The sequence below is a fragment of the Tachyglossus aculeatus genome, chromosome 25 (genome assembly GCF_015852505.1).
Source record: "Tachyglossus aculeatus isolate mTacAcu1 chromosome 25, mTacAcu1.pri, whole genome shotgun sequence".
Taxonomy (NCBI): domain Eukaryota; kingdom Metazoa; phylum Chordata; class Mammalia; order Monotremata; family Tachyglossidae; genus Tachyglossus; species Tachyglossus aculeatus.
The window spans coordinates 5,936,640-5,954,058 of NC_052090.1; the positions used below are offsets into that span (position 1 = coordinate 5,936,640).

Consider the following 17,419-nt stretch of genomic DNA (forward strand, 5'->3'; position numbering starts at 1 on the left):
TGGCAGGAATGCGGGCTTGAGAGTCAGAGGACGTGGATTCTAATCCCGGCTCTGCCACTTGTCTGCTGTGTGACTTTGGGCAAGTCACTTAACTTCTCTGTGTCTCAGTTACCTCATCTGTAAATGGGGATTAAGACCGAGCCCTATGTGGGACAACCTCATTACCTTGTATCTACCCCAGTGCTTAGAACAGTTCTTGGTGAATATTAAGTGCTTAACAAAAACCATGAGTATTATTATTAGAGGAGTCATTTTCTAACAGAAAGGGCTGATGGTACAGCATGTAGCCTTCCAAGTGCTTAGTACAGTGCTCTGCACACAGCACTGTAGACCACACCCTTCTCCTGGAAACATTTTCCAACCTCGATTTCTCTGACACTGTTCTCTCCTGGTTCTGCTCCTATCTCTGTGGCCACTCCTTCTTAGCTTCTTTTTGGACTCCTCCTCTGCCTTCCACCTCCTGATTGTGGGGGTCCCTTAAGGTTCATTTCTGTGTCTCCTGCTATTCTCCATCACACCTACTCCCTTGGTGAACTAATTTTCTCCCATGGCTTCAACTACCACCTCTATGCGGATGATACCCAAAGCTACATCTCCAGCCCTGATCTCTCTCTCTCTTTCTGCAGTCTTGCGTTTCTGCCTGCCTTCAAGACACCTCTACTTGGATGTCCTCCCATCACCTCAAGCTTAACATGTCTAGAACAGAACTTCTAACCTTCCCACCCAAACCCTGTCCTCCTCCTGACTCTCCCATCACTGTAGATGGCACCACCATCCTTCCTGTCTCACAAGTCCATAACCTTGGCGTTATCCCTGACTCCTTTTTCTCATTCCACCCACAGTCTATCCATCACTAAATCCTGTTGGTTCCACCTTCACAACTTTACGAAAATCCACCCTTTCTTCTCCATCCAGACTGCTACCATGTTAATCCAATCACGCATCCTTTCCCGCCTTGATTACTGTATCAGTCTCTTTGCTGACCACCCAGCCACCTGTCTCTCCCCAAGCCAGTCCATACTTATCTCTGTTGCCTAGATCATTTTTCTACAGAAACATTCAGGTCATGTTTTCCCACTCCTCAAGAATCTCCAGTGGTTGCCCATCCAACTCCTCATCAAACAAAAACTCACCATTGGCTTTAAAACACTGCGTCACCTTGCCCCCTCCTATCTCACCTCACTACTCTCTTCTAATGCTAACCTTCTCACTGTACCTTGATCTTGTCTATCTAACTGCTGAGCTATCTCCCACATCCTGCCTCTGTCCTGGAACGCCCTCCCTCCTCGTATCCAACAGATAATGACTCTCCCCCTCTTCAAAGCCTTAGCGATGGCACGTCTCCTCCAAGAGGTCTTCCCAGACTAAGCCCTCTTCTTCTCCCACTCTCTTTTGCGTCACCCCAACTTGTTCCCTTTATTCATCCCCCATCCCAGTCCCACAGCACTTACGTACATATCTGTCACTGATTCATTTATCTTTGTGTCTGTCTCCCCATGTTGACTATTGTAAGTTTGTTGTGGGCAGGGAATGTATCCGTTTGTTGTTCTATTGACTCTCCCAAGAGCTTAGCACAGTGTTCTGCACACAGTAATTGCTCAATAGATACGATTGACTAAGTACCTTTGTTAATTGATAGAGCATAAGCATCTCCCCTGCCTTTCCAAACACCCAACACTTTCATTAAGTGTTGTTTCATTAAGTTCTTCTGGGCAGGGATTGTCCCTACCATCTCTATTATATTGTAATAATAATAATAATAATAATGGCATTTATTAAGCACTCACTATGTGCAAAGCACTGTTCTAAGCACTGGGATGGAATTTGTTAAGCACTTACTATGTGCCAAGAACTGTTTTAAGCACTGGGGGGGGATATAAGCTAGTCAGGTAGTCCCACATGGGGCTCACAGTCTTAATGCCCATTTTACATATGAGGTAACTGAGGCACAGAGAAGTTAAGTGACTTGCCCAAAGTCACCAAGCTGACAATTGGTGAGCTGAGATTCGAACCCATGACCTCTGACTCCCAAGCCCGTGCTCTCTCCACTGAACCACGCTGCTTCTCTTTTCCAAGCGCTTAGTTCAGTCCTCCGCACACAGTAAGGGCTCAATAAATGCCACTGATTGACTGATTGATCGATTGCATCCCAAATGAGCAAATGGGGAAGTAGCATCACCCAGTTGAAAGAAGTCAGAAGACCTGGGTTCTAATCCCAGCTCCTCCAGCTGTCTGTGTGGGACCTTGTTTAAGTCACTTCACTATTCTATGCCTCTATTTGGCTAAACAAATACTAGAATTATCATTATTAAGAGGGAATGGAAAGGGCAGAGGAGGGGTAAGATGGAAGCAGCGTGGCCTAGGGGAAAGACTGGGAGTCAGAGGACCTGAGTTCTAATTTTTTAATGGCATTTGTTAAGTGCTTACTATATACTGGGCATTGTTCTTAGCGCTGGGGTAGATACAAGCTAATCTGGTTGGATACAATCTCTGGCCGACACGGGGCACACGGCCTTAATCCCCATTTTTCTGATGAGGTAACCGAAGCTTAGAGAAGTGAAGTGACATGTCCAAATTTAAATCTGCTTTAATTTATTGGTACAATAAATACGATTGAATGACTGAATGACTGAACGAATGATCAATCAATCAATCAATCATATTTATTGAGCGCTTACTGTGTGCAGAGCACTGTACTAAGCGCTTGGAAAGTACAAGTTGGCAACATATAGAGACAGTCCCTACCCAACAGTGGGCTCACAGTCTAAAAGGGGGAAGTCAGAGAACAAAACCAAACATACTAACAAAATGAAATAAATAGAATAGATATGTACAAGTAAAATAAATAAATAAGTAGAGTAATAAATATGTACAAACATATATACACATATACAGCTGTCCCTATGCAGCAGACAAATGGTAGCAAACCTTGTGACTCCCAGGCCTGTTCCCTAACCCCATGCAGCAGACAAATGACAGCAAACCTTCTGACTCCCAGGCCCGTGCCCTGTCAATCAATCAATCAATCAATCGTATTTATTGAGCACTTACTGTGTGCAGAGCATTGTGCTAAGTGCTTGGGAAGTACAAGTTGGCAACATATAGAGACAGTCCCCACCCAACAGTGGGGTCACAGTCTAAATGGGGGAAGACAGAGAACAAAACCAAACATACTAACAAAATAAAATAAATAGAATAGATATGTACAAGTAAAATAAATAAAGTAGAGTAATAAATATGTACAAACATATATACATATATACAGCTGTCCCTATGCAGCAGACAAATGGCAGCAAACCTTGTGACTCCCAGGCCCGTGCCCTAATCCCACGCAGCAGAAAAATGACAGCAAACTTTCTGACTCCCAGGCCCGTGCCCTGTCAATCAATCAATCAATCAATCAATCATATTTATTGAGTACTTACTGTGTGCAGAGCACTGTACTAAGCGCTTGGGAAGTACAAGTTGGCAACATATAGAGACAGTCCCTACCCAACAGTGGGCTCACAGTCTAAAAGGGGGAAGTCAGAGAACAAAACCAAACATACTAACAAAATGAAATAAATAGAATAGATATGTACAAGTAAAATAAATAAATAAATAAACAGAGTAATAAATATGTACAAACATATATGCATATATACAGCTGTCCCTACGCAGTAGACAAATGGCAGCAAACCTTGTGACTCCCAGGCCCGTGCCCTAACCCCATGCAGCAGACAAATGACAGCAAACCTTCTGACTCCCAGGCCCGTGCCCTGTCACTCAATCAATCAATCAATCGTATTTATTGAGCACTTACTGTGTGCAGAGCACTGTACTAAGCGCTTGGGAAGTACAAGTTGGCAACATATAGAGACAGTCCCTACCCAACAGTGGGCTCACAGTCTAAAAGGGGGAAGTCAGAGAACAAAACCAAACATACTAACAAAATGAAATAAATAGAATAGATATGTACAAGTAAAATAAATAAATAAATAAACAGAGTAATAAATATGTACAAACATATATGCATATATACAGCTGTCCCTATGCAGCAGACAAATGGCAGCAAACCTTGTGACTCCCAGGCCCGTGCCCTAACCCCATGCAGCAGACAAATGACAGCAAACCTTCTGACTCCCAGGCCCGTGCCCTGTCAATCAATCAATCAATCAATCGTATTTATTGAGTACTTACTGTGTGCAGAGCACTGTGCTAAGCGCTTGGGAAGCACAAGTTGGCAACATATAGAGACAGTCCCCACCAAACAGTGGGCTCACAGTCTAAATGGGGGAAGACAGAGAACAAAACCAAACATACTAACAAAATAAAATAAATAGAATAGATATGTACAAGTAAAATAAATAAATAAGCCGAGTAATAAATATGTACAAACATATATACATATATACAGCTGTCCCTATGGAGCAGACAAATGGCAGCAAACCTTGTGACTCCCAGGCCCGTGCCCTAACCCCATGCAGCAGACAAATGGCAGCAAACCTTCTGACTCCCAGGCCCGTGCCCTGTCAATCAATCAATCAATCATATTTATTGAGCACTTACTGTGTGCAGAGCACTGTACTAAGCTCTTGGGAAGTACAAGTTGGCAACATATAGAGGCAGTCCCTACCCAACAGTGGGCTCACAGTCTAAATGGGGGAAGACAGAGAACAAAACCAAACATACTGACAAAATAAAATAAATAGAATAGATACGTACAAGTAAAATAAATAAATAAGTAGAGTAATAAATATGTACAAACATGTATACATATATACAGCTGTCCCTATGCAGCAGACAAATGGCAGCAAACCTTGTGACTCCCAGGCCCGTGCCCTAACCCCATGCAGCAGACAAATGGCAGCAAACCTTCTGACTCCCAGTCCCGTGCCCTGTCAATCAATCAATCAATCAATCGTATTTATTGAGCGCTTACTGTGTGCAGAGCACTGTGCTAAGCGCTTGGGAAGCACAAGTTGGCAACATATAGAGACAGTCCCTACCCAACAGTGGGCTCACAGTCTAAAAGGGGGAAGTCAGAGAACAAAACCAAACATACTAACAAAATGAAATAAATAGAATAGATATGTACAAGTAAAATAAATAAATAAACAGAGTAATAAATATGTACAAACATATATGCATATATACAGCTGTCCCTACGCAGTAGACAAATGGCAGCAAACCTTGTGACTCCCAGGCCCGTGCCCTAACCCCATGCAGCAGACAAATGACAGCAAACCTTCTGACTCCCAGGCCCGTGCCCTGTCAATCAATCAATCAATCAATCATATTTATTGAGTACTTACTGTGTGCAGAGCACTGTGCTAAGCGCTTGGGAAGCACAAGTTGGCAACATATAGAGACAGTCCCCACCCAACAGTGGGCTCACAGTCTAAATGGGGGAAGTCAGAGAACAAAACCAAACATACTAACAAAATGAAATAAATAGAATAGATATGTACAAGTAAAATAAATAAATAGAGTAATGAATATGTACAAAAATATATACATATATACAGCTGTCCCTATGCAGCAGACAAAAGGCAGCAAACCTTGTGACTCCCAGGCCCGTGCCCTAACCCCATGCAGCAGACAAATGACAGCAAACCTTCTGACTCCCAGGCCCGTGCCCTGTCAATCAATCAATCAATCAATCGTATTTATTGAGCGCTTACTGTGTGCAGAGCACTGTGCTAAGCGCTTGGGAAGCACAAGTTGGCAACATATAGAGACAGTCCCTACCCAACAGTGGGCTCACAGTCTAAAAGGGGGAAGTCAGAGAACAAAACCAAACATACTAACAAAATGAAATAAATAGAATAGATATGTACAAGTAAAATAAATAAATAAACAGAGTAATAAATATGTACAAACATATATGCATATATACAGCTGTCCCTACGCAGTAGACAAATGGCAGCAAACCTTGTGACTCCCAGGCCCGTGCCCTAACCCCATGCAGCAGACAAATGACAGCAAACCTTCTGACTCCCAGGCCCGTGCCCTGTCAATCAATCAATCAATCAATCATATTTATTGAGTACTTACTGTGTGCAGAGCACTGTGCTAAGCGCTTGGGAAGCACAAGTTGGCAACATATAGAGACAGTCCCCACCCAACAGTGGGCTCACAGTCTAAATGGGGGAAGTCAGAGAACAAAACCAAACATACTAACAAAATGAAATAAATAGAATAGATATGTACAAGTAAAATAAATAAATAGAGTAATGAATATGTACAAAAATATATACATATATACAGCTGTCCCTATGCAGCAGACAAAAGGCAGCAAACCTTGTGACTCCCAGGCCCGTGCCCTAACCCCATGCAGCAGACAAATGACAGCAAACCTTCTGACTCCCAGGCCCGTGCCCTGTCAATCAATCAATCAATCAATCGTATTTATTGAGCGCTTACTGTGTGCAGAGCACTGTGCTAAGCGCTTGGAAAGTACAAGTTGGCAACATATAGAGACAGTCCCTACCCAACAGTGGGCTCACAGTCTAAATGGGGGAAGACAGAGAACAAAACCAAACATACTAACAAAATAAAATAAATAGAATAGATATGTACAAGTAAAATAAATAAATAAGCTGAGTAATAAATATATACAAACATATATGCATATATACAGCTATCCCTATGCAGCAGACAAATGGCAGCAAACCTTGTGACTCCCAGGCCCGTGCCCTATCCCCATGCAGCAGACAAATGGCAGCAAACCTTCTGACTCCCAGTCCCGTGCCCTGTCAATCAATCAATCAATCAATCAATCAATCGTATTTATTGAGTACTTACTGTGTGCAGAGCACTGTACTAAGCGCTTGGGAAGTACAAGTTGGCAACATATAGAGACAGTCCCTACCCAACAGTGGGCTCACAGTCAAAAAAGGGGGAAGTCAGAGAACAAAACCAAACATACTAACAAAATGAAATAAATAGAATAGATATGTACAAGTAAAATAAATAAATAAATAGAGTAATAAATATGTACAAACATATATACATATATACAGCTGTCCCTATGCAGCAGAAAAATGGCAGCAAACCTTGTGACTCCCGGGCCCATGCCCTAACCCCATGCAGCAGACAAATGGCAGCAAACCTTCTGACTCCCAGGCCCGTGCCCTGTCAATCAATCAATCAATCAATCAATCATATTTATTGAGCACTTACTGTGTGCAGAGCACTGTACTAAGCGCTTGGGAAGTACAAGTTGGCAACATATAGAGGCAGTCCCTACCCAACAGTGGGCTCACAGTCTAAAAGGGGGAGACAGAGAACAAAACCAAACATACTAAAAAAATAAAATAAATAGAATGGATATCCAGGCAGCAGAGTGAAGTATGGACTGTAGAGTGGAGAGACAAGAGGATGAGAGGTCAGCGAGGAGGCAGGTGCGGAGGTCAAAGCAGGATATGACAATTGGTTGGATCAGTGTTGTAGCAGTGTGGATGGTGATAAAAGGGTGGACTCTAGAGATTTTTTTTAGGATAGGAAGAAAAGGATTTCATGACATTGAAAAGGTGGGCAGTAATCGAAGCAGGATATGACAAGTGCTTGGGTCAATGCAGTAGCAGTTTGGATGAAGATAAAAGGGTTGTTTTCTAATTTTTTTTTAAGATGGAAAGGATTTCATGACAGATTGAAAATGTGTGTTGAACCAATCAATGGTATTTACTGAGTACTCACTGTGTGCAGAGTACAGTATTAAGTGCTTTGGGAGAATACAATCCAACAGAGTTGGCAGACACGTTCCCTGCCCACACTGATCTTAAGACATTAAGTAACAATTAAGAAACATACATTAAGTAAACAATTTATAATATATAAAATTCATAGATATGTACATAAGTGGTGTGGAGTTGAGGATGGAGATGAATATCAGATGCCCAAAGGTCACAGATTCAAGTGCACAAATGAAATGGAAGGGAGAGGGAAGCGGGAAAAAGAAGGCTTAATAGGGGAAGGCCTCTTGGAGATGTGAGTTAAGGCTTTGAAGGTGCTGAGAGTGATGATCTGGCATATATGGATGGGGCAGGGAGTTCCATGCTAGGGGAATTATGTGGGAAAGGGGTCAACAGTGATATAGATGAGATAGGGGCACAATGAGAGGAGCTAAGCACGTGGGCTAGGCTGTAGTAGGAATTCAGTGAGGTAAGGTAGGGCAGGGGAGACATGGACTGAAAGTTTTTGTAGAAAAATGATCCGGGCAGTAGAGCGAAGTGTGAACGGAGTGGGGAGAGACAGGAGGCAGGGAGGTCAACTAAGAAGCTGATACAATAATTAAAGCGGGTTAGGATAAGTGCTTGGATCAGCATAGTAGAAATTTGGATGCAGAGGAAAGGGCAGGTTCTAGTGGTGTTGTGAAGGTAGAACCTAAAGGACTTGATGACATTGAATATAGGGGTTGAATCAGAGATATGAGTCGGGGATAATGCCAATGTTAAAAGCTCGTGAGACAGAGAGAATGATGGTGTTGTCTACAGGGATGGGAAAGACGTGGAGGACAGGGTTTGGGTGGAAAGATGACAAGTTTTGTTTTGTACATGTTAGGTTTGAGGTGCTGGTGGGACATCCAAGTAGAGATGTCCTGAAGGCAGGAGGAAATGTGAGACTGTAGAGAAATTGAAAGGTCAGGGCTGGAGAGGCAGATTTGGGAATCAACTGCGTAGTGATGGCAGTTGAAGCCGTGGGAGCAAATAAGTTCTCCAAGGGAGTGGGTGTAGATGGAGAAGAGAAGGGAACTTAGTACTGAGCCTCGAGGAACCCTCACTGTCAGAGAGTGGGAGGCAGAGGAGATGCCTGTGAAAGAAGTTGAAAAGGAGTAGCCAGAGAGATAAAAGGACCAGGAGAGGACAGTGATCCAATGATCCAGCAGTCCGGCAGGGCTGGGGAACAGCAAAGATCACTCCCTGGAGCATGGGCTCAGCTTCAGGGACTCAGGGTTGTGGTTGGAGGTTCCCAAAACTTCCAGAAAGAGGAAACAGATACCATCCCTTTAACGCTCTTCCTCCAACATGTACGAAGGGTACTTGGGATCGCGTCTTTAAATCATCTCCGCCCTGGTCATTTCTTAACCCCTGCGACTACAGGTGACTCCTGTGACTACAGGAGGAGGTGACTCCTCCTCCTCCTCTTCCTGCAGAGAAGGTGGAAACCTCCTTGGGGGGACACCTGGTGATAAACAGATCCTCCTCTTTGCCCATTATCCCCCGCTTTTCTTCACCTCCAGACCATAAGTTCGTTGTGGGCAGGGAATGTGTCTATTTGTCGTTATATTGTACTCTTCAAAGTGGTTAGTACAGTGCTCTGCACATGGTAAGTGCTCCGTAAATACTGCTGAATGAATGAAGGACGTTTTCCCTCAAGAATGTACACAAGGAAAATCTTCCTTTGGTCTGATAGCAGGGCTTAGTGGAAAAAGCAAGGACGCCAGCCCTGCTTGACAACACCCGAAGTTTCCGATCTGGCTCTGACCCTCTTCCTTTAACCCTAAGCTCCTTGTGGGCAGGAACTGTGTCTGTGGGGTCTGTCATATTAATAAAAATAGTAATAATAGGATTGCTGATGATGGCATTTGTTAAGCGCTTACTTTGTGTCCAGCACTGTCCTAAGCGCTGAGGTAGACACAAACTAATCAGGTTAGGCAAAGTCCCTGTCCCACATGGGGCTCATGGTCTTAAGGCCCATTTGATAGATGAGGAAAGTGAGGCTCAGAGAGGTCAAGTGACTTGCTCAAAGTCACATTGCAGGCAACAATAATAATAATAGTAATAAGAAGAAGGAGAAGAAGAAGAAGGAGAAGGAGAAGGAGAAGAAGAAGAAGAAGAAGAAGAAGAAGAAGAAGAAGAAGAAGAAGAAGAAAAGAAGAAGAAGAAGAAGAAGAAGAAGAAGAAGAAGAAGTAGTAGTAGTAGTAGTAGTAGTGTCGGAGCTGGGATTCGAACCCAGATCCTTCTGACTCCCAAATGCATGCTCTATCCACTTGGCCACGTATTTGCCCAAGCACTTAGTACAGCAGTCTACACAAGCAAGCCTTCAATAAATACCAGTTATAAATACTGCTGTTGCCCTGGGTGTCATGATCTCTAGACTGTAAGCTCATTATGGGCAGGGAATGTGTCTGCTAATTCTGCTGTACTGTCCTCTCCTGAGCTCTTAGTACAGTTCTCTGCACATATGATTGATTGATTGATAGCCAGAGGCCAGGCTGAGAGGCTAGGAAGGGGGATGGGAAGCTGGCCTCACCAAAGACAGGGAAGTGGGTGTGGCCTGGTGGAAAGAGCACGTCCTGAGAGTCAGGAGATCTGGGTGCGAATCCCACCACTGCCACTTGCCAGCTGTGTGACAATGGCCAAATCACTTCACTTTCCTGTGCCTCCATTTTCGCATCTGTAAAATTGGGGATAAGATACCCGTCCTCCTTTCCCATCACTCCCCTGGCTCCAACTACCATGTGGATGATTCCACCATCTATGTGGATGATTCCCAAATTTACATCTCCAGCCTTGACCTCTCTCTGTCTCAGCAGTCTCACATTTTCTCCTGCCTTCAGGACATCTAGATGTCCCACAGACACCGCAAACGCACCATATCCGAAATAGAACTCCTTATCTTCCACCCAAACCTTGTCCCCTTTAGCTCTTTCCCTTCACTGTAGATGAATCTTTTTAAAATATATCCTATAAATCGCTTATTTATTTTAATGTCTGTCACCTCCCCTAGGCTCGTTGATAGGCAGGGAATCTGTCTGCCAACTCTATTGTATTGTAACTCTCCCAGGTGCTCAGTACAGTGCTCTGCATGCAGTAAGAGCTTAATAAATACCACTGCTGCTGCTGATGATTATATTGTGAACCCCATGTGGGATTGGGATCATGTTCCATCTTATTGTATTGTTTCTACAACAGTGCTCAGCAAATAGTAAGCACTTAACTACATGGCCTAGTGGAAAGAGCATGGGCCTGGATGTCATATGACCTTGGTTCTAATCCCGGCCTTGCCACTTGTCTGCTTGTGTGACCTTGGGCAGGTCACTTCACTGCTCTGGCCTCGGTTCCCTCATCTGTAAAATGGGGATAATAATAATAATAATGGCATTTATTAAGCACTTACTATGTGCAAAGCACTGTTCTAAGCACTGGGGAGGTTACAAGGTGATCAGGTTGTCCCACAGGGGGCTCACAGTCTTCATCCCCACTTTACAGGTGAGGGAACTGAGGCCCAGAGAAGTGAAGTAACTTGCCCAAAGTCACACAACTGACAAGTGGCGGAGCAGGGATTTGAACCTGTGACCTCGGACTCCAAAGCCCAGGCTCTTTTCCACTGAGCCACACTGCTTCTCTGAAGATTGTGAGCCCCATGTGGAACAGGGACTGTGTCCAAACTGATTATCTGGTATCTACCCCAGTGCTTAGTTCAGTACCTGGCACATAGACGTGCTTAACAAATACCGCAGTTATTAACAAATACCAGGATTATTACTTAACCACTCTTCCAAGAAGAGTGCTTGCAAAGGTGAGAAACTGACACTAAGGGAGATTCCAGAGGGAAAAGATGAGAGCTCTTCATGAATTCCTTATCATCATTTTTCGAATTAGGTTAAGAAAGTTCAGAAAGGAGAAGGAAGTTTTAGTGCACTGTTGCAACAAATTGCTATCTCTGTCACTTCGAGCTAGATTTTAGGAAATGAGATTTTTGTCTACCCTCCTGTGGCTTCTTGCTGACCACTTGTTTTCCTACATCCTTCACTCATTAACCCAATTCCTCCTTTCCATACTACCATAACCACTGTCTTCTTTACCTGTCTAACCAGTCCCCCTACACAGCCCAGCCCTAGAGACCCCATCTGTGATCTCTGGAGCCCACCCAGAAAATGGAAATCCAGTCCATTCCACAACACGGCCCCTTAAGCCATCTCTCCGCACAGCGGAAACCTGGACCTTCACAAGCACGTTTTTGAAGCTGCAGAATTTGAGAAGTAGCGTGGCCTAATGGCTAGAACACTGGGCTGGAAGTCAAAGGCAACTGTATTCTAATTCTGGCTCCACTGCTGGTCTGCTTTGTGATCTTGGGGAAGTCCGTTCGCTTCCCTGTGCCTCAGTTACCTCATCGGTAAAGTGGGGTGAAGACTGTGAGCCCATGTGGGACATAGACTGAGTCCCATGTGATTAGCTTGTATCTACCCCGGTGTTTAGCACATAGTCAGCGCTTAACAAGTACTATAAAAAAGGTTTTCGGATTTAAGGACTTGGATAAAGTCAAGTAGAGATGATCAGGGATGATTGGGGTAAGACTCAGGTTCTGATTGATCTGACACTTTTGCAGAAGGAGAAGAAGAATTGTGGTATTTGTTAAGCACTTACCATGTCTCAAGCACTGTTCTTCTCATATGTTGCCAACTTGTACTACCCAAGCGCTTAGTACAGTGCTCTGCACACAGTAAGCGCTCAATAAATGCTATTGATTGATTGATTGATTGATTGTTCTGAGTGGTGGAGTAGATTCAAGATTATCAGGTCAGATGCAGAGCCCAAGTGGGGCTCACACTAGAGTGGGAAGAGAGACCAGGTGCCCCTCCACTGCCCTGCTCTGACCTCTGAGAATCAGCGTGGATCAGTGGAAGGAGCTTGGGCTTAGGAGTCAGAGGTCATGGGTTCTAATCCTGGCTCTGCCACTTGTCAGCTGTGTCGCTTTGGGCAAGTCACTTCGCTTCTCTGAGCCTCAGTTACCTCATCTGTAAAATGGGGATGAAGACTGTGAGCCCCACATGGGACAACCTGGTCACCTTGTAACCCCCCCAGTGCTTAGAACAGTGCTTGGCACATAGTAAGCACTTAACAAATACCATTATTATTATTATTATTATCATTATTAATCCCCATTTTACTGATGGGGAAACCGAGAGGCAGAGCAGTTAAAGGACTAGGCCATTTACTATTTTTCTCTCAGAGAGACATTGTAAAGAAGGGAAATGGAGCCTGGTGGTTTAAAAACCAAAGTGGTTTAAAAATAAATGTAAAGGAAAGCAGTGATAAGGTTGTAGAGAGTAGATGTGAACAGTTCTTTTTTTAAAAAAGCGCATTTACCCAAACCCCAATCTTTGTGGAAGGAAATGCAGTTGAGCATTCCAAGGCTAGATTTATGATAGCAAATACTCTACAGGGTCGCCCAGAATAACAGGATGGGCTTGGATAACGATCCTAAAAATATGCCAGTGAAAATTCGGCCCCCTGTTGATCGGCCGCAAATTCTTCAGCGTCTGCTGTAGGAAAATCCACCACAGTTTCATCATTTTTCTAGAATCAGGAAGCTCTGATGAAGCGATAGTGGTACTAGAGGTTGATGGGACACTCTCAGAGAAAAGAAATGTAGTAAAGGCTTTCCACACCCAGTTTTGCCAGAACTGACACGTTCGATTCATTTACAGCTCAGGGTTTCGCTTCGCCGATCCATCTACATCAGATTCCAAATATGTGCAACAACAGCACGGGGGATTTGTGTGAGGAGAGAACATCTGGCTTCTTAAATTCATCCTCCAAAGTGGAGAATATTCATTTTTCACCAGGAATTTTAAATCTCCTACAATTCCTCATGATTCTGTTAGCTCTCGTTACAGTGCTCGGAAATGCCTTGGTTATCGTGGCTTTTATAGGGGACAAAAATCTTAGACTTCGGAGTAATTATTTCTTTCTTAACTTGGCGATTTCTGACTTCCTAGTTGGTAAGTTACTACTCATCATTTGAGAACTAAGTTCCTTAATTGTTGACCTGTCTACATGTTTTGGTTTGTTGTCTGTTTCCTCCTTCTAGACTGTGAGCCCGTTGTCTCTATATGTTCCCGACTTGTACTTCCCAAGTGCTTAGTACAGTGCTCTGCACACAGTAAGTGCTCAATAAATACGATTGATTGAATGAATGAATGAACAAATGAATGCCTTGGCATTTCTCGAGGGCAACTCGTGAAATTTCAAGAGACCTTCTGCAGATCAGCATCACTGATGACAAACGAATGCCTATGATTGTCACAACGGAGTCTTTTTAAAGATCCTTTCAGAATGAATGAATGTCTGAAAATGTGCATATTTTTGGTTTATTGAAAATAGATAACCTACTTGAATGATTTCAAAATATATTTGCCTGGAGCGAATGGTTTTGTTTTTGCAGGTCTGCTTTCTCATGCATGTAGATTTGTAGATTAAGCCGTATTCAGGTTTACTCATTTCATTTTTGCCTTATCAGATTTCTGTTAGAGAAAATGAGGCGGTAGCTCGTTCAATGTATTTCTTAACTGTTTAGTAGAAGGCTAAACTTCAAAGGTCTTTTCCATCATATTCTGGATACTTTCTGTCAAAGAAGCCACCTGAAGAATAAACTACTGTTCAAAGTCTTAACTTTTTGGGCGCCTGAATGCAAGTTTTAACAGGAGCCTGTGAGTACCGGGGGCGAAATGGTTAGGTATGACTGAAGGGCTGGGTGAAAAGTCTGGCTGACTTGAAGAAATCCGATGTACGGAGATGCAAGGAAATCTGAGAATTTCAAGATGAGTCAGTGTGGGGCCAAACCTACAGAGGACTTTTGTTTATTTTATACTGGACAGCTCCTTAGGGGTGAGGAACTCTGTCGTACTGTATTCTCCTGAGTGCTTAGTACAGTGCTCTATGTGTAATAAGTGCTCGCTAAATACCACTGATCAATTGATTGACAGACATTCCTGTTTGTGGTAGTAGAAGGGGTGGTCTCTGTGAGAGTAGCTGCTGAGGTCTCTGTGGCTGAAATCTCAGTGGGCCCTGGAGCTGTAGCTGTGGTGTTCTCCGTGGTTGTCGTTGTGATGCTCTCTGTGGCTATTGCTGCAGTGGTCTCCTTGTTTTATATGGTATTTGTTAAGTGCTTACTCTGTGCCAGTCACTGTACTAAGCGCTGAGATAGAGCTAATCAGGTTCAATCATTCATTCAGTCGTATTTACTGAGAAGCAACGTGGCTCAGTGGGAAGAGCCTGGGCTTTGGAGCCAGAAGTCATGGGTTCAAATCCCGGCTCCATCAATTGTCAGCTGTGTGACTTTGGGCAAGTCACTTCACTTCTCTGGGCCTCAGTTCCCTCATCTGGAAAATGGGGATTGACTGTGAGCCCCCCGTGGGACAACCTGATTGCCTTGTATCTCCCCCAGCGCTTAGAATAGTGCTTTGCACAGAGTAAGCACGTAATAAATGCCATCATCATCATCATTGAGCGCTTACTGTGTGCAGAGCACTGTACTAAGCGCTTGGGAAGTACAAATTGGCAACATATAGAGACGGTCCCTACCCAACAACAACCTCACAGGGAGAAAAATCCTTACCAGAAGTGGGGTTCGAACGCACGCAGACACACGTCCATTGGATCTTAAGTCCAACGCCTTAATCACTCGGCCATTCTGGTCCCTGTCCCACATAGGGTTCACAGTCTAAGAAAGAGGCAGAACAGGTACTGAATCCCCATTTTACAGTTGAGGAAACCAAGGCACAGGGAAGTTAAGTGACTTGCCCAAGGTTCCATAGCAAAGCCAGGATTAGAACCCAGGTCCTTCTACTCCCAGGCCCGTGTTCTTTCTGCTAGGCCACATTGCTATCCGATTCTTCCTGCTCTGCATTTTCTGATGAAATTGGGGGTTTCTAGCTAAATGAAATTCATTCGAAATTCATTCATTCAGTCGTATTTATTGAGCACTTACTGTGTGCAGAGCACTGTACTAAGCGCTTGGAAAGTACAATTCGGCAACAGAATAGTATGATGACACCAAGGACATTTTGACAGGGAGAAGTGCTTGTCATGAAATTCAGATGTTCATCAAAATCTCCTCTCCATGGCCACTAAATACTTCAGCTGTTTAAGGTTACCTCACTGGCTATCCCATCGCACTTAAAAACCTGTACTGTAAGTTAACAAAAAGAGGGAGCAGAATTGAGTTTTGTTTCTGTATGGTATTTGTTAAGCACTTATCACATGCCAGGCACTATACTAAGCACTGAGGTAGATGCAAGATAATCAGTTCAGGCACAGTCCCTGTCCCACGATGGGGCTCACAGTCTTAATCCCCATTTTATTGCCGAGGAAACTGAAGCACAGAGAAGGTAACTGACATGCCCAAGATCACACAGCAAGCAAGTGGCAGAGATGGGATTAGAATTGAGGTCCTCTGACTCCCAAGGCTGTTCTCTAACCACTAAGACATGCTGCTTCTCCTGTTTTTCACCAGGTGAAATATTGCTAAACTTTGTCTGTGTACCAGACTGTTGAGTGTTATTGTTAAAATGACTTTGTTATTCAGCGGTGGTCAAAATTAGGTTCTCAATAAGTCCTATCAGTATTCTGCACCAAGATAGATGGGAAGTTGAATGACTCCGTTGCTACTAGATGGTTTTATTGGATTCACACCGATATCGTTGGGAGAAATCATTAGAACAATCCAACGCTCCGTTTGGAATAATTATTCTGACTTTTCTTTCCATAGGTGCCATCTGCATCCCTTTATATATCCCGTATGCCTTGACAAACAGATGGCCGTTCGGAAGAGAGCTCTGTAAATTCTGGCTGGTTATCGACTATCTCAGTTGCACGGCTTCAGCTTTTAACATTGTCCTCATCAGCTACGACCGCTACCAGTCCGTCTTTAATGCTGTAAGTAGAACCTGGGAATGTTCACTTTTCCGGCTCCCTTTTTCCAGTTTAGGGAAACGCGGTAGAAGAAAAGAAGTCCCAAGTCTATTTGAAAGTTAATAGTAATAATAATAATAATAATAATTGTGTTTGTTAAGCGCTTACTATGTGGCAGGCCCTGTTCTAAGTGCTGGGGGAGATACAAGATAATGACTTTAGACATAGTCCCTGTTCCAAGTAGGGCTCACAGTCTTACTCTGTGCCTCAGTTCCCTCATCTGTAAAATGGGGATTAAGACTGTGAGCCCCCCGTGGGACAACCTGATCACCTTGTAACCGCCCCAGCGCTTAGAACAGTGCTCTGCACATAGTAAGCGCTTAATAAATGCCATTATTATTATTATTACTAATCCACATTTCACAGGTGAGGGAGCTGAGGCACAGAGAAGTGAAGTGACTTGCCCAAAGTCACACAGCTGACAAGTGGCAGAGTCGGGATTAGAACCCAGATCCTTCTGACTCCCAGGGCCACGATCTATCCACTAGGCCATGCTGAAGGTGATAGACTAGGTGAGATAAGAAGGATGAGGTCCTCAGAGTAAAAGGGCGAGTCTATCAGCATGGCTCAGTGGAAAAGAGCACGGACTTTGGAGTCAGAGGTAATGGGTTCAAATCCCAGCTCTGCCAATTGTCAGCTGTGTGGCTTTGGGCAAGTCACTTAACTTCTCTGTGCCTCAGTTACCTCATCTGTAAAATGGGGATTAAGACTGTTGAGCCCCCCGTGGGACAACAGA

General features: G+C 43.9%; 1 protein-coding gene and 1 non-coding gene across 2 annotated transcripts in view; one reads left to right on the forward strand and one right to left on the reverse strand.

Annotated features, from left to right (window-relative positions):
- LOC119945397 (histamine H4 receptor-like) overlaps positions 1-17,419 on the forward strand; it is a 33,241-nt gene that overhangs the window by 7,649 nt on the left and 8,173 nt on the right. The window contains exons 3-7 of the mRNA XM_038766446.1: positions 8,966-9,083; positions 11,919-11,969; positions 13,248-13,362; positions 13,454-13,712; positions 16,481-16,647. Of these exons, the coding sequence (XP_038622374.1) occupies positions 8,966-9,083; positions 11,919-11,969; positions 13,248-13,362; positions 13,454-13,712; positions 16,481-16,647 (710 nt within the window). The remainder of the gene's footprint in view (positions 1-8,965; positions 9,084-11,918; positions 11,970-13,247; positions 13,363-13,453; positions 13,713-16,480; positions 16,648-17,419) is intronic.
- On the reverse strand, positions 15,326-15,408 carry TRNAL-UAA. Its single transcript has one exon. It is a non-coding gene; the product is annotated as a tRNA-Leu (tRNA).